This window comes from Trichechus manatus, unplaced genomic scaffold, assembly GCF_000243295.1.
Source record: "Trichechus manatus latirostris isolate Lorelei unplaced genomic scaffold, TriManLat1.0 scaffold00209, whole genome shotgun sequence".
In the NCBI taxonomy this organism is placed as follows: Eukaryota; Metazoa; Chordata; class Mammalia; order Sirenia; family Trichechidae; genus Trichechus; species Trichechus manatus.
This window is the reverse complement of record NW_004444145.1, coordinates 2,176,377-2,197,122: the sequence shown is the minus strand read 5'-3', so window position 1 is coordinate 2,197,122 and position 20,746 is coordinate 2,176,377. Positions and strand designations below refer to the sequence as shown.

The following is a 20,746-nucleotide window of genomic DNA, read 5'->3' as shown; positions in this document are numbered from 1 at the left end:
CTTAGGTGAAGGGAAGGACAGCACACACTACAGGGGAAGTCAGCACAACTGGACTAAACCAAAGCTAAGAAGTTTCCTGAATACAATCAAACACTTCGAGGGAAACAGTAGCAGGGGCGGGGGTCTGGGGACCATGCTTTCAGGGGACATCTAGGTCAATTGGCATAACAAAGCTCATTAAGAAAATGTTCTGCATTCCACTTTGGTGACTGGTGTCTGGGGTCTTAAAAGCTAGCAAACGGCCATCTAAGATCCATCAATTCGTCCGAACCCACCTGGAGTAAAGGAGAGTGAAGAACACCAAAGACACAAGGAAAGTATTGGCCCAAGAATCAGAAAGGGCCACAAAAACCAGAGACTTCATCAGCCTGAGACCAGAAAAACTAGATGATGCCCGGCTACCACCAATGACCACCCTGACAGGGAACACAACAGACAGTTCCTGATGGAGCAGGAGAAAAGTGGGGTTCAGAACTCAAATTCTAGTGAAAAGACCAGACTTAATGGTTTGACTGAGACTGGAGGGACCCCGGAAGACATGGCCCCCAGACTCTCTGTTAGCCCGAAACTAAAACCATTCCTGAGGCCAACTCTTCAGACAAAGATTAGACTGGACTATGGGACATAAAACGATACTTGTGAACAGTGTGCATCTTAGCTTAAGTAGATACATGAGTCTAAATGGACAGCTCCTGTCCAGAGGTGAGATAAGAAGGCAGAGAGGGTCAGGAGCTAGTTTAATGGACACAGAAAATCTGGAGTGGAACAGAGGAGTGTGCTGTCACAGTACAGGGAGAGCAATTAGGGTCACATAATAATGTATGTATAAATTTTTGTATAAGCAACTAACTTGAATAGTAAACTTTCACTTAAAGCACAACAATAAAAAGAAAAAATTGATACACATATTGTTACATGACCCTAGCTGCAATCTCTATAAGGTGACAGCACACTCTCCCTTTCCACCCTGTGTCCAAGAATTTAGTATTTTCACCTTAGAGCACATATCTAAATATTAATTACAACGACTGCTGAGGTCAAAGTGTGTGCACTTTTTTTACATAAAGACTTCAGTGTGTATTTCCTAAGAACACAAGGATTTTTCTTTTACATTTATCAAAATCTGGAATTCAACACTGATACAAATTATTAGTTAACCAATAATTCACATTCCAATTTACAAGTTGTCCCAATAATGTTGTTTACCGCTTTATCCCCCTTTTTCCTGACCCAGGATCCAATACAGTATCACAGATTACATTTAGTTGTCGTGTCTCTTTATCCTCCTATAACCCGAAACAGATTCTCAGACTTTGTCTTTTATTACCTTGACATTTTTGAAGAGTAGTATTATGGACTGAACTGTGTCCCCCCAAAATATATGTTGAATTCCTGGTCCTTATGCCGTGGATGTGATCCTTTTTGGAAATGTGGTTGTTTTGTTATGTTAATATGGTCATTATAGGGTGGGTCCTAAACCTAATCACTTCTGAGTTTTTAAAAACACTGAAATAGACACAAAGACATACACATGGGAAGACAGATGCCATGTGAGAATTGTCTACAACTCAATGAATGCCAAGGAAGGAATCACCATGGCCTGAGACCCTGATTTGGACTTTTAGCCTCCAAGACGATGAGAAAATAAATTTCTGTTCTTTAAAGCCACCCACTTGTGGTACTTGTGTTACAGCAGCATTAGGTAACTAAGACAAGTACAGACTAATTATTCTGTAAAATGTCCCTTAATTTTGGTTTGTTCGATGTTTCCTTGTGGTTAGATTCAGGTTACATATTTTGGCAAGAATATTATAGAAGTGATGTGTCCTTCTCAGAACATGATATCAGGATGCACCTGTCCCGTTACTGGTGATAATAACTTTGATTACCTGATTGAGATGCTGTCTGCTAAACTAATCCACTGTAAAGTTACCCTTGCTTTTGTAATTAATAACGAATTTGTGCGGGGATACTTTTGAGACTATGTAAATGTTATATGCCTCATCACACTTTCAACCCACTAGTTTTAGTATCCATTGATGATTCCCAGTTGAATCAATTCTTAGTATAACAGTTATAAAATTATGCTTTTGTAACTCTATCATTCCTTCTATATTTATTAGCTAGAATTCTATTATAAGCAGCTTTCCTTCCTCCCCCATTTATTCACACCATCATAGATCTACCAATTCTCATTTCATAACTACTCTGTTACTATCATTATTTATTTTGATGCTCGTATTATCCCAGATTTGGCCAAAAGGAGCCCCTTTCAAACTGGCTCTTACGTCCTTTTTATACATTCATATCATTATTAAACAGTTCTTTGTTTTCTGGCACAAGATGTTCCAAGTTCATCTGGTACTTTTCTTTTTCCAGCCCTGGAATCATACATTTCTCCAAGAAGCCCTGGTTCCTTTTACTGGGAATGGTATTTAGAAACCAAGATCTTGGAACTAAGGGTGCCCATGTTATTGGGGCAACTTTCTTCAAAGCTGTTTTGTTCTTAGATAAAGGAATATAAATATAAACATAAATATTCACACACATACACCTACATTTATTTCTATCTGTATCTATATTGGAAACCCTGGTGGTGTAGTGGTTAAGAGCTACAGCTGCTAACTAAAAGGTCAGCAGTTTGAATCCACCAGGTGCTCCCTGGAAACTCTATGGGGCAGTTCTACTCTGTCATATAGGGTAGCTATGAGTTGGCACTGACTCAACAGCAACAGGTTTGGTTTCGGGTTTTTATATCTATATTAAAAACCATGAGTTCATACTGACAACTCCAATAACAACTCAACACCATAGAATCCATTTTAGTTTTCCTCTTTTCCATTTGTAACTTGTAATATCAATATATTTTACTCATTCAGTCAATTCTACAATACATAAAGTAGTTTTAAAATGGCTATCCCATACCACTATGAAAAATAAATCTTCTAACTACAGTTCAATATCTGTTTGCAGTTCTTTTTATCTTTAGACTGAGGATATATAGTTAAAGTACTGTGTTCAAAAGTTACTTGGGTTAGTTCTCCCCACCCACTCCCCTTTGGTGTGGTAATAGAATGTTAGGTTATAGTTCTATTTATTTGTTTGTATTCCATAGGTACCTCCTAAGCTCACTGATTAAACATTAACATGGGCCAAAAGTCAAAACTAGACAAACATAGAAGCTTAAAGAACTGTCACTGCTCTTAACAATCACTTCTATGCCAAACTCACCTACTTACAATTGGTGTTACTGGTTTATCAATAGGTGTTATTGGTTTATCCTTTCTATATTTCTTTTTGCAAAAATAAGCAGATATATGTGTATTTTCTCACTTCTGCTTCTTTCAGACACAAAAGGTAGCATATTATATACACTTTCTTTTTTTTTTTAACTTAACAATATATCCTGGAAATCATTCTCAGCTCCTAGCGATTTTCTTTATTCTTTTTTTAATAGCTGTATAGTACTCCACTTTATAGACAGATCACACTTTATCCAGCCACTATTCTATGCGTGGGCATTTAGGTATTTACAATGTATTACAATTACAAATAATGCTGCAATGAACAACCTCTTACAAATGTAATTTTTATATTGATGGGGGTATACCTTGGGGGCAAATTCCTACAAATGAGACTCATAGATCAAAAAATAAATACACTTTAAATTTTGTTAAATCTTGACAAATTCCCTTCCACAAGCTTTTACCATATTGTGTTACTACCAGCAATGCATAAGTGTGCCCGTTTTCCGAGAGTCTCACCTTTAGTTTTTTAATTGTTGCCAACCTGATAGATGAGAAATGGCAACTCAGTATACTTTTAACTTGCATTTCTCTTAACATTTGAGAGATTATTTCAGAAGATTTAAGGGTGATTTTTATTTGCTTTTTTTTTTTTTTAGTAAATTCACATCATTTGCCATTTTTCCTTTGGGTTTCTAAGTTTATTTTCCCTTAATTTTTAAGATTTCTTCGTATGTAAGCGATATCAGCCCTATCTCTGGTATATGTTGTAAATACTTTATTTTGGTTTGTCATATTTGTCTTTCAGCATTGCTTATGATTGGGATTAGTCAGGTAAATTTTTTTTTTAATTTTAATTTTTATGTAGTTTTTTAAAAATACTTTAGCATCTTGAGTCTTAGTTAGAAAGTCTTTCAATAAGCCTAGATTATAGAATTCACTGATGTTTTCTTCTAGTACTTACATACCATCTTTTTTAATTTAGATCTGATTCATTTGAACTTTTTTCTTGTATATGGTATGAGGTAAGGATCTAATTTATATTTTTCCAAATGGCTATCTAGCTGTCCTAGCAACATTTATTAAAAAATACATTTTTGCTCCAATAATTTGCAATGGTATCTTTATCATATGCTAAATTCCCAGATGGACTGTGGTCTATTTCTGGACCTGTCATTCTATTCGAATGGTCTGTCTACCTATTTGTGTGCCAGTACCACACTATTTTAATTTTAGAGGTTTTATAGTATATTCTAATATGCAGTAGGTACAGTCACTCTTTGTAGCTTTTTTTCTTAGTGTTTTCTTAGCTAATCTATATAAAATGTTTGATAGTGTTTTTATTGTGATTAAATTTAGAAACTAATTTAGGGAGACTGGCCATCTTTGTGACGTTGAATCACCCTAAGAACTAGGGATAACTTTCCATTGATCATGTCTAATTTTGTGTCTTTCAGGGGTGTTTTAAAGTTTTTTCCATGAAGGTTTTGCACATTTCTTAAATTTATTCCTACATATTTTATCTTCTTTATTGATTTGTAAATGAGGTTTGTCTACCATTATATCTTTAACTGCTTATTGTTTGCACATATAAAGGCTATTGATTTCTGTGTTAATTTTACATGCTGCTACTTATTTTATTAAGTAAATTTTGTCACTGATTTTCTAAATGAATTATCATACCAACTGTAAATACAGTTTTAGTTCTTCTAATTCTTACACTTCTAATTGACTTCTCTTGTCTCTCTGCATTGGCTAATACCTCCAGTACAATTTAAATTTAGTACCTTTAGAATTAAAAAAAAAACTTACAAATAAATAAAAGGAAAAAAATTATTAAAAAAAAAAAAGACTTATGCAATAGACTAGAAGTTTATAGAGCAAGAGTAAATGGTCAATAAACATATGCCAAAACATCCAATCTCACTGGTAATAAAAAAAAAACTTTTTTTTGGGTGCAGGGAGATGCCACATTATTTTTTATTTTTTATTGTTGTAGTTTAGATGAAGTTTAAATTTTAAGTTAGTTTCCCATACAAAAATTTATACATACATTGTTATGTGATCCTAACTGCTCTCCCTATACTGGGACAGCACACTCCTCCTTTCCACCCCTGATTCCCCCATGTCCATTGGACCAGCTCCTAACCCTCTCTGCCTTAAACCCTCTCTGCCTTCCCATCTCACCTCTGGGCAGAAGCTGCCCATTTAGTCTCTTGTATCTACTTGAGCAAAGAAACACACTCCTCACGAGTATCACTTTATGTCCCACAGTTCAGTCCAATACCTGTCTGAAGAGTTGGCCTCAGAAACTGTTTTAGTTCTGGGCTGATAGAGAATCTGGGGGCCATGCTTTCTGGGGTTCCTCCAGTCTCAGACCATTAAGTCTGGTCTTCTCACTAGAATCTGAGTTCTGAACCCCACCTTTCTCCTGCTCCATCTGGGACTCTCTGTTGTGTTCCATGTCAGGGTGGTCACTGGTGGTAGCCGGGCACCATCTAGTTCTTCTGGTCTCAGGCTGATGAAGCCTCTGGTTTATGGGGCCCTCTCTGTCTCTTGGGCTAATATTTTCCTCTTGTCTTTGGTGTTCTTCATTCTCCTTTATTCCAGGTGGTTGGGAACAAATGATGCATCTTAGTTAGATGGCCGCTTGCAAGCTTTTAAGACCCCAGACGCCACTCACTGAAGTAGGATGCAAAACATTTTCTTAATAAGCTGTTATGTCAATTGACCTAGATGTCCCCTGAAACCATGGTACCCAGATCCCTACCCCTGCTACTCTGTCCCTCAGAGTGTTTGACTGTATTAAGGAAGCTTCTTAGCTTTGGTTAGTCCAGTTGTGCTGACTTCCCCTGTAGTGTGTGTGTGCTGTCCTTCCCTTCACCTAAGAGAATACTTGTCTGCTATTTAGTTAGTGAATAACCCTCACCCTCCCTCCCCACCCTCGTAACCATCAAGAATGTTGTCTTCCGTGTTTAAACCTTTTCTTGAGTTCTTATAATACTGGTCTTATACAATATTTGTCCTTCTGTAACTGACTAAATTCACTCAGCATAATGTCCTCCAGATTCCTCCATGCTATGTTTCACGGCTTCTTCGCTGTTCTTTATCATTGTGTAGTATTCCATTGTGTGGATATACCATAATTTGTTTATCCATTCATCCGTTGATGGGCACCTAGGTTGTTTCCATCTTTTTGCTATCGTGAACAGTGCTGCCATGAACATGGGCGTGCATGTATCTATTTGTGTGATGGCTCTTATTTCTCTAGAATATCTTCCAAGGAGTAGGTTGGCTGGATTGTATGGTACTTCTATTTCTAGTTGTAAGGAGGCGCCAAATCGATTTCCAAAGTGGCTGTACCATTTTACATTCCCACCAACAGTGTGTAAGTATTCCAGTCTCTCCAAAACCTCTCCAACATTTATTATTTTGTGTTTTTTGGATTAATGCTAGCCTTGTTGGGGTGAGATGATACCTCATTGTAGTTTTGATTTGCATTTCTCTAATGGCTAATGATCGTGAGCATTTCTTCCTTTTTTTTATTATATGCTCTTTTTTTTTTTACTGTACTTTTGCTGAAGGTTTACAGAACCAATAGTTTCTCATTAAACAGTCAGTACACATATTGTTTTATGACATTGGTTAACAATCCCATGACATGTCAATCCTCTCCCTTCTCGACCTCTTTTTTTTTTTTTTTTTTTTTGGTGAAAATATACATAGACAAAACTGCACCATTTCAAAAACTTCTACATGCACAGTTCAGTGACATTGATTACATTCATCCAGTTGTGCTGCTATTCTCACTTTAGATGAAGGTTTACAGAACAAAATAGTTTCTCATTAAACAGTTAGTACACATATTGCCCTATGACAATGGTTAACAACCCCACGTCATGTCAACACTGTCCTTACTCAACCCTGGGTTCCCTATCACCAGCTTTCCTGTCCCCTTCTGCCTTCTAGTTCTTGTCCCTGGACTGCTGTGCCTCATTAGTCCCATTTGGTTTTATGGGGCTGTCCAATCCTCTGCTGAATGGTGAACCTCGGAAGTGACTTCACCACTGAGCTAAAAGGGGGTCTGGGGGCCATACTCTCAGGGTTTCTCCAGTCTCTTTCAGGCCAGTAAATCTGGTCTTTTCTTGTGTGTGTTAGAATTTTGTTCTACATCCTTCTTCAGCTCTGTCCAGAACCCTCTGTTGTGATCCCAGTCAGAGCAGTCAGTGGGGGTAGCCAGGCACCATCTAGCTGTACCGAACTCAGTCTGGTGGAGGCCTTGGTAGCTGTGATCCATTAGTTCTTTGGACTAATCTTTTCCTTGTATCCTGTTCTCTTCATTCTCCCTTGCTCCCGAAGGGGTGAAACCAGTGGAGTATCTTAGATGGCTGCTCACAGGCTTTTAAGACCCCAGACGTTACTCACCAATGTAGAATGCAGTACATTGTCTTTATAAACTGTGTTATGCCAATTGAGCTAGATGTTCCCAGACCATGGTCCCCACAGCCCTCTGCCCAGCAATTCAGTCCCTCAGGGGGTTTGGATGTATCTATGGAGCTTCCATCACCTTTCCTTGTACAAGTTGTGCTGGTTTCCCCAGTATTGTGTACTGTCATGTGAGCATTTCTTCATGTGTCTGTTAGCCGCCTGAATATTTTCTTTGGCGAAGTGCCTGTTCATATCATTTGCCCAAAAATAAATAACACTTTTACCAGCAGGATAGGAGAGTGTCCATTTTTCCCATATCTATGAACAATACTGGATCACTTTTTCTTCATCTTTCCCAAAAAGATAAACAGAAAATGTTATTTTATGGTTTTCAACTCCCATTCTTGATTTGTTTTTATGAGTGGCTAAAACATAGTACATGGAACTGCCTCCTCTGCCATGAGACCAAAAGAACTGGATGGTGCCCTGCTACCATTACTGAACATTTTGATCAAAGATTCTATAGAAGAATCATGATCAAAAGAGAGAAAAACGTGTCTTAGTCATCGAGTGCTGCTACAACAGAAATACCACAAGTGGATGGTTTCAACAATGGGAAATTTATTCTCTGACAGTCTAGTAGGCTAAAAGTCCAAATTCACAGCATGAGCTCTAGGGGAAGACTTCTTCTCTCTGTAGACTCTGGAGAAAGGTCCTTGTCATCAATTTTCCCCTAGTCGAGGAGCTTCTCCACACAGGAACCTCAGGTCCAAAGGATGCGCTCTGCTCCTGGCACTGCTTTCTTGGTGGTATGAGGTCCCCCCGTCTCTCTGCTCTCTCTTCTCTTTTATATCTCAAAAGAGATTGGCTTAAGGCACTATCTTGTAGATCTCATCAATATAACTGCCGCTAAACCATCTCATTAATATCACAGTGATAGAATTTACAACACAGGGAAATCACATCAGATGACAAAATGGTAGACAATCATTACAATACTGGGAATTATGACCTAGCCAAGCTGACGGTATTTTGGGGGGACATAATTCAATCCATGGCAAAAGGCAAAAAAGAATTTCAAATTCTCAATGGAATCCAGACTTTCTGGATCCACTGAGGTTGGATGAATTCCCTAAACTACTGCCCTCAGATAATCTTTAAACTAAAATTATCCCCTGAAGTCTTCTTTGAACCAAAAAATAGTTTATCTTAATTAGTAAAGTATGGCTGCCTCGAGCATTAAGCTCTTTTAAAGAATTATCTACGTGAGATCAAGCTGACAACGGCAACTTGAAAGGTTGGACGGGAAGCTTACAGGGCAGGGAGTTTAAGATTATGGTGGTGAAAAATTTAGAAAAGTATAGCAAGAATGGTAGCACAACTTGAAGAATGTAACCAATGTCACTGAATTGTATATACAGAAATTGTTAAAATAGTGTATCTTTGGCTGTGTATACTTTCACCAAAATAAAATTTTAAAATATATATGTGTGTGTGTGTGTGTGTGTGTGTGTATATATATAAACAAGCTTATCCTTAACAGTTGGTAATTTTATATTGTCCTTTTTCCCCTCTCAACTTGGACTTTTGTTCTGTTTTCCCCTTTGAATCCTAACATATTTTTATGCCTGAAAATTTTAGTGAACACTTATTATATGTCTCTGCAATAAAAATATACACATAACTTGACATTGTATTCAATTTCCTATGATCATAGGCTTTGAAAGTGTTTAAAAATTCTGAACTGAGTAACTATTACAATGATTATTTGCGCACAACTGATTTAAACAAAAGTATGTTATAAATTTAATAACTGTTATAAATAAAAAATTTTATTGGAAATTAAAAAAAAAAAAGACACGGTACATGGGTGGCACAGATGGTTTTAAGGACCAAGGGTACAGCAGACACCAAGTGCCCTTATATGTTAGGACATCATCACTTTAGATAGACAACCATGGACAGATTAAGGTAGATGTGTGGGAAGGTAAAGTCCTAAGTGGAGAGGTACAGCTCAAGGAATTATCTGCAATCCAACAAGCCATCATGCCATTTTTACTAATTTCTAAGGCACCCACCACTTTAACATTTTTTAATGTGACAGAGGTAGCATCAATTAAATTCGAACAGTAGGCTATTACTACACTAATTTTTGCACTACCCTGTGTGCTGAGGGGGAGAGAGAAGTGCAATTTCAATTTTGCATTTCACATTCCTTTGTCTTTATAAATTACATTTCTTTTGGAATATCTACATAGCAAATTGCTATTCATCCTTCAAAACGGCTCACACATCACCAACTCCCTGAAGGCCATCCTTGATACTCTGTTTCTTCCCCAATAGCCTTCATATATCAATAACCAGTTAGATGTATAATGGTAGAGCAAATCTCATTTACAAATCAATAAAGAGGATAAAATATCTAGGAATAATCACACCCTCTTTTATACTGCCTCTTTACCTTGCATATAACATTCATTGAAGAAAGGACCCTGTGTTTTCATCTGTGTATCTCTAGCATCTAACACTGTGCTCAATCCCTAGAAAGTCTACAATAAACACTTACTGAACTCCATTTACCTTCCTTAGCATGAAGAGTGTATTAACACAGAAACAAAATGATCCTGGTTAGTCAGTGCCAGCCACCTTAGCAATGTCACCAGATCAGATTTGGACTGACACAGGAAAGTTCACAGTTAGGGTGGCAGAGGGGGATATTGTTGCATTTAACTCCCAGTATTAAGGCAGAAAAATCCATACTTAGAGTAGAAATCATTAAGAACAATAACTGATTTAGAACTTAAAGACTTAATTCATTTATCCAAGGCTATCAATTAAAAACAAAAAAACTTTCTTTGTTATTTTTCTGTTTAAAATTAATATACATATTGCAAAAAGATCTAAACATATATAATGCTGAAGTGAAATTTTTTCTTATTCCTACTATCTCATAGAAATAATCCCACCTCAATAGTTTCATGTATATTTCCCTGTCTATGTACACATTAACATACACAATTATTGTCATTATTAATGTTTACAAAAATAGGATCATATGCTACATAGTGTCTTGCCCTTTTTTTAACTTAAAAAAAAATTTTTTTATGTATTTTCCATATCTGTACAAATAGTTATACTTCATTAAAAAAAAAAATCAGCTTTTATAGAATTCCATCGTGTAGACATGCTATAACTTACTTAACTATTGCATTACTATGAACAATACTACAACAAACATCCTCTGTGTGTGTGTATACACCTTTGTGTATATATGCAAGTGTTTATATAAAATAAATTGCTAGGAGTGGAATTTTTGGGTCAAGGAATATGAATATTTAAAGTTTTAAAGATATTGCCAAACTGGTGGGCTGTTACTTTTAAGATCACTGTACCAACTTACTTTTGGCTCGGAATTGAAATAATTCCACTCTGCATTTTTCTTTATTATACTATTTTAGTGGCCCTGACGCTTACTTAGTTGAGTCAAGACTGCCATACTTTATTAAATAATCTATGATACCATCTTATATAAACATATTCTGATTTCAGGTATGTTAAAATGTGGAAAGTGCCCTGTTTATATTAGATGAAATATGGTTCTTAACTGCCTTGGAAAATAAGTGATTGACTGCTTATACTGAGAGAGAAGATTTTCTGAATAATAGAACACGTGATCTAGCAAATCAAAAGTTTGCACTTACTAATCAAAAATAGTACCCCATTTCCCAAAGTATCTTGCATGTGACAGCAAATTTGCCAAAGCCAGGGGATTATTCACGTTAATAAAGCTTTACAAGGTCCATAACATTTGGATAATTAATGGTTACAGAGCATGATCTTCCCTGTCACAAGGATCCACAGCATCAGACCACAATACAGGCTAAACCACTCAAGAATTTTCTTTTCTTTTCTTTTTATATATATTTTTTTCCCATACAAAAATTTATACATACATTGTTATGTGACCCTAATTGCTCTCCCCATACTGTGACAGCACACTCCTCCTTTCCACCCCTGATTCCCCATGTCCATTCAACCAGCTCCTAACCCTCTCTGCCTTCCCATCTCACCTCCCGACATCAAGAGTTTTCTAACAGGATAAACTATGGCCCATACACCCATGTCAAAAGGAGATATTCACAGTTACTCTGTTAGTAAAGCCTCTTATCTGATAAGAACCGGCAGCTCTCTTAACTGAATATGACTCATTCACCAGCATACAATTCTTGATCTCTGATAAAGAAATCACATCCACGGTTTGGTCCCCAGACACAGCTGCCTTTGGACATCTCTGCCAGAAGCACCGTGTGGAAGTTGGTTATCATTTCCCAACACTTAATGTCTGAGCTGAATAAGGTGATACAATACTACTGCAAAGTACCTTTTTTGTTTTATTTTTGTCAAGGCGGCTAATTTCTTAAGAGACTAACACCAAAGGAGTTGTCAAAATGATCTACGATCAGACTGCTTTCCATCTTGGGCGTTTAACTGTGTATTTTCTATACCTGTGACCATGGCACATGTGGGCAGAAAGGAACATCATACCTAGATGTGCAGGAAAATGAGAGATTAAGTAAATATTGTATTTGAAATTTCAGACCCCTCTTGGCTAAATATAAAGAACAGAATCAGGTCAGATAATCTAAAATGAATAAATATAAACTCTTTCCACTGTGTCTAAAACATAAAACATTAAGTCTATTTAGATTTGATTATGATCATTTGAAATGTCCTGGGTGTTAATAAGCCTCCATCAAATAAGAGAGTTAGGATTTTCCAGTTACACTCATTGGCATCAATATTAAATCCTTCCTGAACACCTATCACTTTATTCTTTATGCTTGTAATTTTTACATTCTCAAGCTATGTTTGCATGTAACATGTAAATGTAACCTTTCCAAAGACTGGAGTAGCAAAGAGGTGGAAGTTCAGCTCCCCTCAACCTCTGTAATTTACCTGCTCCGCCTCTGCAGCTACCATTGGTTTCTTCTTATTCAGAGAAGCCAGAATTCTCAGAGGCAGTCCATCTCTACATTTGTTATGCTTTCTTCTATTTAGTTGAACAATTCCTCATATGTTGAAAAACCTAATTTTCATCCAAAATCCACGCTTACATGCCTTTTTCATTTCCCCCCTTTGTGACAGCACTGCAGTACTTATAGCCTTCAGTATCTCCAGGCTTTTTTAAAATCACTCTTCTTCCCCATTTCACTTTCTCCCTGGTCCACTTCTCATTACTACCCTTAAAAGAAAAAAGTCCCAGTGAGACAAATATCCAAAACCCAACTGTTAAACCCTCTTCAGTACCTCTGTACCTAGCCAAGAGTCTCCACAGTCGGCTAACTAGTATTTAATGCACAGACTACACTCTCTAGTATTTAGGGTCATCTGACAAATTTGGTGTAAGAGATCAGGGTCTGGAGATGGGTTTTAGCAGGTGAAGGTCAAAATTAAAAATCAATGAATAAGCTCACTAACGTATGATCAGCCTGGGAGTAGGATGTACAGAATCATCTTTCTGGTTCCTTACTAAAGCTTTTATTATATCTGTAACAAATTAAAAAAAAAAAAAACCAAAGTGGGGGCACTCCTAGAAGGCCAAAGATAAAAGCTGTAAAGGCTAACACACTTCTGGTTAGAACCTGGGGCTGATGAACTGGTTCCCAGCCTCAAAAGCAACTGGGTGCCTAGGAAATCAGGCTTGGGTGCTTGGAGGCAAGTAGGAGCTCCTCATATGCTTTTATACTTCCAGCCTTACCCCTCTCTAATCCATTCTTTAACTAATGACTACTTTTATTTCTTCCTTCCTCTAAGATACCTATTTAGCTCTTACCTGTATCATATCCTATGCCAGGCTCTAGGACACAGCAGTAGAGCATGCAGTCTGCAGTGCCAGAGTGAGCTACTAGGACAAATATAAATCTGCTCTGCTGAAAATCCTTCAATGACACCCTAAGGCCCTCAGGATAAAGCATTCAAGATTCTTGAAGATTTGGTCTACAGGGTCACTGTGAGTCCGAATCATCTCAACGGCACATAACAACAATCTTTCTAGTATGTGCAAAAACTGGGAAATGAGTAAGACCAAAGAAGAATTGATGCCTTTGAATTATGGTATTGGTGAAGAATACTGAATATACCATGGACTGCCAGAAGAATGAACAAATCTGTCTTAAAAGTACAGCCAGAATGTTCCTTAGAAGCAAGGATGGAGAGACTTCATCTCACATACTTTGGACATGTTACCAGAAGGGAACAGTCCCTGGAGAAGGACATCATGTTTGGTAAAGCAGAGAGTAAGTGAAAAAGAGGAAGACCCTCAACGAGATGGACCGACAGAATGGGCTCAAGCATAACGATTATGACGATGACCAGGCAGTGTTTCATTCTGTTGTACACAGGGTAACTATGAGTAGGAACCAACTTGACAGCACCTAACAACGATAAAAATCTTTCTAGCCTCATTTGTCACCTCCTTCTGGGTCCATGCATTCTAAGTTTCAGCCATAAGGAACTACTTTTGAGTCTACTATCTGACGTGGCTAACTCTTGTCTGTCTGCCATGACTCAGCCCAGATGCCGTGTTTTCTGAGAAAGCCTTCTCTGATCATTCAAGATCAACCAGGTTAGGTACAGGGAAAAATTTCTGGTGTGGCGTGCAGCCTCTATTTTTTTTTTGATTGAACACTTCTCATCCCCTCCTCCCAGTGTGTGAAAATATTCATCTAGTAAAATCAACTGACAAAATGGTTGAGGCAGTTCTGCCACCGTGTCCTTTTCCTCGTTTCCTCTACAGCAGTTTCTGAAAGGATGTGATACACATTCTGTTTGTCACTTCCAGAAAAGGTTACAGTAACCTTGGCTGGTGCAAGGAAGACAAAAATCTGAAGAAACTAAAATAATATCCCAGTTAGTCTTCTGACTAAATTCTGCCACTTCTTAAAACATTAAGTGTGCTGCTGAGGCCACTCTCAGCTCAGTGGACAGTAGATGGTCATGGAAAGTCCTTGCTACACCACCCGTCCTCCTAAGGGTCTATGATTTGTTTCTCTGCTCAAGAGAGTGGCGTGTCTGGCGTGGGTGGCCAGGGGGCCCCAGACACAGTATAAGCAAGAGCGTGCTTCCAGCGCCAGCCACTGTACCTTGCCTTTTCCCTTTCTGTGGGTACTTTTTGGGTGAGAAGAAATAAAGTTTCAGAGTTTGCTAATTTGAAATTTCATTTTGAGTTTTTGTTCCAGCTCCATCAGTTAAAGAGACTGGTTAACCAGCAGCTCTGGAAAATACAGAAGGATCTGTCTCTCCCAACAGTACACTGAGCTCTCCCAGTACCATCCCACATGACCCTAATCCTCCGCTCTCTTATTTACTCACATTGCCTTTTTACTTGTCTGGCTCCCCCTCTAACACTGTTAAATTCCTTCAGGGAAGAAACTGTCTTCTCTGCTGGTATGCTGGTATACTCTCCAAAATACTGAGTCTCTACTACACCTGCCATATAGTAGGTATTCAACTGGTGATTGATGAATGAATGAATGCAGACCTGTTGGCATTTCAAGGGAAAAATCAAGCCAAACATTAGAAGCTCTCAGGCTCTCATACTACCAAAAACAACAACAAACTCGTTGCCATTGAGTCGATTCCGACTCATAGCAACCCTACAGGACAGGGTAGAACTGCCCCATAGGGTTTCCAAGGAGTGCCTGGTGGATCTGAACTGCCGACCTTTTGGTTAGCAGCCAAACTCTTAACCGCTATACCACTAGGGTTTCCCAAGTTCATACTACAGTCAGTAAAAACTATTCAGCTGGTAATTTTAGAAGTTCCTTCTCACCTGATCGATATCGTTCATCCCTGGCTCCCCCAGATCGAGTTCGGTGGTATTTAGAGGGAGCGGAAGTTTGAGCTGCAGATGGAGCAGGTGTCTGGTTTCTATGTTCTTTCTGTACTGCTGAATCAGTTTCTGAAATGGAAAGTTTGAAAGATGGTTATCCAATCACAGTAATAACTAATGTTTCCTGAGTGCTTTACAGCATCCTCACAACGCTTTAACGTAGATACTATTATTGCACCTATAGTAAAGGGTTGTTGTTGTTGTTGTGTGCCCTTGTGTCGATACTGACTCACAGTGACCCTATAGGACAGAGTAGAACTGTCCCATAGGGTTCCCAAGGCTGCAAATCTTTACTGAAGCAGACTGCCACATCTCTCTCCCATGGAGTGGCTGGTGAGTTCAAACCACTGACCTTTCGGTTAACAGTTGAGTGCTTAACCATTGCTGAACCAGGGCTCCTTAGTAAAGGGTTAGAGATCTTTAATACACATACATAAAAATGATGCAAAGACAACTAACCTAAAAGATATCATCTTAGAGATCTAATTGTCAACAGTCAATAGGAGAAAAATAGCAAGAAGATACATGTAAAATGAATAAGCCATTCCAGAGAATACAAGCAGGGTTTGTGGGGTGCATATCATCCCCTAATACTGCACAATGGTACAAAGAGTTGCTTGGGGAGCTTTAGTCTCCCCACCATAAGCCACTCCAAATAAACATAACTTAAACAAAAACAGAGTTTTTGTTATATAAACATAGCTTCATGACAAGTTCACTAGCCCCTCCTTCCAACTATATTTCCACCCTAAGCCCTTTTACACAGAAAAATCTGGAGTCACCACCAAACCTGTCCCTTTCTAGTCCTTGGCCTGTCCCATACTCGGCCCTTTGTCCCAACATTTACTATCTTAGAGAAAATGGGGAAGAGGGAAAAAAGCAGGTAAAATAAGCTTAAGGAAAATACTTCAAGTTCCAGTATTTTACTGCCTCTTTTTTTCCCCCTTCAAATAATGTTAGCTCCTAATCATTGTTTTTTGAACAGCACTCAGTTCTGCCCAGCAAGGCAGCCTACACATAGCAAATTAAGCATCCAGTAAAGATGTCTGGTTGATGCAAATGGTTACATTCTCCAACTACTAGATAAAAGGCTGGCAGTTTAAACCCACCCAGAAGCACCTCAGAAGACAGGCCTGGTGATCTGCTTCTGAAAGGAACAGTTCTACTCTGCAACACATGGAGTCACCATGAGTCAGGATCGACTGACTCAATGGCAATAGTAAGTAACAATGGTAAGATGTCACCTAACTACCAAATGCACTGTTCCAGGCCACAGCTGAAAATCAACCAATAAAGCCAAAACATAAAAAAGCATCTCAAAGCACAGTGGTGTGGGGACTGCAAGTAACAGCCCCACATACCTCAGTAAAGGCTGAGGGTATTGAGGTGTTACAGGAACTGAGATTCATAATGACAATATCCTATCATTTTAAAAAATGGTCAGCATGCTTGTGAGGCTATGTGTAGGGGCTCTAGTCAACAGTCCCAGCTAAGCCCAGGCATGAGACATGTGAATGCCACTCATGTGAATGTTGTTATCTTGGATCTATCAGACCAGCCCATCCACCAGCTGAAAATCACCTAGTTCCCCCAGCTGGCACCACGTGGAGCAAAAAAATCACTCAACTGAGCCCTTCCCAAATTCCTGACACACAAAATAATAAGATGTAATAAAAAGGGTTTGGGGTTTTTTTTAAACTGATTATTTTTATATCCTGTGCTTATGAGGCACTAAGGGAGCAGAACATGTTTCACACCGCGAGATTTTGAAACAGAGTCTCGGCTTCTAAACCGCAATTTTTAATGAACCTAAATTCTCTTGATAATCTATTTCAATGAAGAGCTACACTGAATTCTTAGTATTTTCTGTAACCTGTTTCGTTTGTTAGTTTTATTAGCAGAGAACAGGGGTCAGCAAACTATAGCCCAAGGGCCAGATACGACCCACTGTCTGCTTTTATAAATAGTTTTATTGGAACACAGCCATACTCATCCATTTGTCTATAGCTGCTTACACATCATAAAGGCAGAGTTGAGTAGCTACGACAGACCATATGGCCTCCAAAGCCTAAAATATTTATTATCTGGTCCTTTACAGAAAAAGCTTGCCAACATCAGGTCTATAATAATAAACACTAACATGTGTTTGCTTTGTGCCAGGCACTGTGCATACAGACATTCCCCCATATTCTTATTTATTCCTCACGATAACCCTGCACTATCACTACCCTCTTTTTCCAGAAAAGGCAACAGAGACAGGGGTTCCCTTACCCAAACTGAAGCACAGAATCAGAGAATGGCAGAGCCAGGATTCAAACCCAGGTCTAACTCCACTGGTTCTCAACTAGAAAAGGCTATGAAAATTCTCCCAACACTCTTACGAGGAAAGCAATCAGAATTAATAATTTAGTTTAGACACATCTAAGCTAAATTTAGTAGCTAGATAATGGTTTTTTAAAAAATCACCTGCCATCAGGTCAAAGATTCTGCAAAAAGAAGCCCCTCCAAATAGAGAAAAATTTCAGTCATCCATTAGAGAAATTACTTTAAAAATACCTTCTAATTAACTTTAAATAGAGAACAAAAATTAGAAAGGTGCTAGTTTTATTTGTGTGGTCAGATGGTATACACAGGAAGGAAATTAGATTAGCATGTCTGAGCTACTTTGCTTGTAAAACACATAGAGAAGAAAATGGTTTGACTTAGAGCACCAAGATTTAAAACACTACCTTTGTATTAATTTTCTGGTCATATAATGATAATCAATATACAACCTAATTGCCTATCACTGATCATTTTATTAATTAAATAAACAGATTTGCAAGGGCAGATTCCAAATTAGATAGCTAATAATCCAAAGAGTGACAAGAATTAATATGAATTCTCACTATGCAAGGGATATACATAAACCAACCAAGCCCCTTGCTGTCAAGTTGATTTCAACTCACAGGGACCCTATCGGACAGAGTAGAACTTCCCCATAGGGTTTCCAAGGCTGTAATCTTTATGGAAGGAGACTGCCATATCTTCCTCCCACAGAGCAAATGGTGGGTTCAGACTGCTGACCTTCTGGTTAGCCGCTGAGCACTTAACCACTCCATTGTGCTACCAGGGCTCTTTATGGACATAAAAGGTTTCTGTATTTTGTACCATTTCTCTCTCTCACCTATGCTTTTATTTGTGTTTTTAACTGTAATTAATTTAGAATAAGAGAAAGAAGATAAGTAAGCTAAATAATAAAAATGTTACACAGAAGTGATTAGGAAGTGGTAGGCAAACTAGGAGTTGATACATTTGTTTTGGGGAAGGTAACTAAGAATTGGACAGAATGATTATTTCCACTCAGGATTATCTAGAGGTTATTACAGATCAAACCACAGGGAAATAAACACAAATAAAGACATCTGATGGGAGTTGAGAGTCAGATGACACTTAGCCAAGAGAACTAATGAACTGATACTTAAAAAAAAAAAAAAGTCTCACAACATGCTATTCACCAAGCAACACTAATATAAGCTCTGTAATGCTTACCTTAGTTCCCTAGGGAATTTAGCCATCCAAGCAGACCATGTCTCTTTTGGGTCTAAAATCATGACAAACATTTACTTGCAGTTTGCCAGAAATGAAACCAAAAGGTCGACTTGCAGTTTCAGTAAGTGGCTGACAAGTTCATTCAGTAATCATTTCTCGGGTGCCCAAAGCCAATGAACAAAAACGTGAATTTCTGATGGAACAAACTTGTTTCCAATGCGCACTACACCTGCTTCAAGTTCACAAGGGGCTATCTAAAAGATATGCTCAAAAAAAATAAGAAAAGAGAGTAAACTGAATTCCTTGGAACTGAATCACTCTAAGTACACTAGTAAACCAGTTGCCGCTGAGTTGACCTCAACTCATGGTGACCCCATGTGTGTCAGAGCAAAAATGTGCTCCATAGGGTTTTCAATGGGTGATTTTTTAGAGTAGATTGTCAGGCCTTTCTTCCAAGGTGCCTCAGGTGGACTCAAACTAGGTGGACTTTCAGTTAGTAGCCAAGTGCATTAACCATTTGCACCACCCAGGCACTCCTTAAGAACAATAAACCAAAAACAAACAAAAAAACCTCACTGCTGTCAATTGTGACTCATAAACCAAAACCAAACTCGTTGCCATCGAGTTGATTTCAATTCATAGTAACCCTTTAAAACAGAGTAGAACCGCCCATAGGGTTTCCAAGGCTATAATCTTTATGCAAGCAGACTGCCACATCTTTCTCCCATGGAGCAGCTGGTGGGTTCAAACTACCAATCTTTTGGTGAACAGCCAGCCAAGCACTGAACCACTCACTGCGCCACCAGGGCTCCTTCTGAAGTACAACAGGGGAGCTTAATAATAAAGCCCTGTAGCTAATCTTTTTGAAATATGAATAATCACTCTCAAATTTATTTGAATTTTTAAATTTTTTATTTCCATGTATTGGGGATTATTTTTTAAAATATAAGATTTATAAATATATTTTATATTTGCATTGAAAAAACTGGAAGCAAATACAATAAAATGTTAATAGCAATTACCTGTAGGTGATGAGATTTTAGATGATGTGTTATTTTTTCCATGAGCTTTACTGGGTTTTATAAGTTTCCTACAATTTAAAAAAAGTCCCCTTTTCTGAATATAAAAATAACATATGTTCATTATAAAAAAATCAGGAAATACAGTTAAGTTGTAAAGAAAATAACATTTATACTGTATTTCCTTAGTTTGAAGGTCATACCCCACTGAGCAGATTGTTACCAAACTAAGTTAAAATAGCATTCAGTTTTCAGCTTCCCAGATAAATTATGAGCAGGATTTTCCAACTTTCTAAAATCAATTGTCTCTTTTCCTTTCCCCAAAAGCAACTGGCAAATCAGTGCAGATGTGGAGGTAAGAGTGAGGAAAACTATGCTCTGGTTGGATTAAAAGAATTTTGAAGGCTAAAGAAGCCCTGGTAGTACAGTGGTTAAGGTCAGCACTTAGAATCTACCAGCCGCTCCTTGGAAACCCTATGGGGCAGTTCTACTCTGTCCTATAGGGTCACTATGAGTCAGAATTGACTCGACGGCTAGAGGTTTTTTTGGAATTCCCACCTTAAGGAGCTCTGGTGGTGCGGTGGTTAAGCACTCAGCTGCTAACTGAAAGGTTGGAGGCAGTTTGAATCCAC

General features: G+C 38.1%; 1 protein-coding gene across 2 annotated transcripts in view; it reads right to left on the bottom strand.

Annotated features, from left to right (window-relative positions):
• Positions 1–20,746, bottom strand: part of DIP2B (disco interacting protein 2 homolog B) — a 258,083-nt gene that overhangs the window by 88,154 nt on the left and 149,183 nt on the right. For both annotated transcript variants that reach the window (XM_023742402.1, XM_004388322.2), the window contains exon 3: positions 15,505–15,633. In XM_023742402.1, coding sequence (XP_023598170.1) covers positions 15,505–15,633 — 129 coding nt within the window. The remainder of the gene's footprint in view (positions 1–15,504; positions 15,634–20,746) is intronic.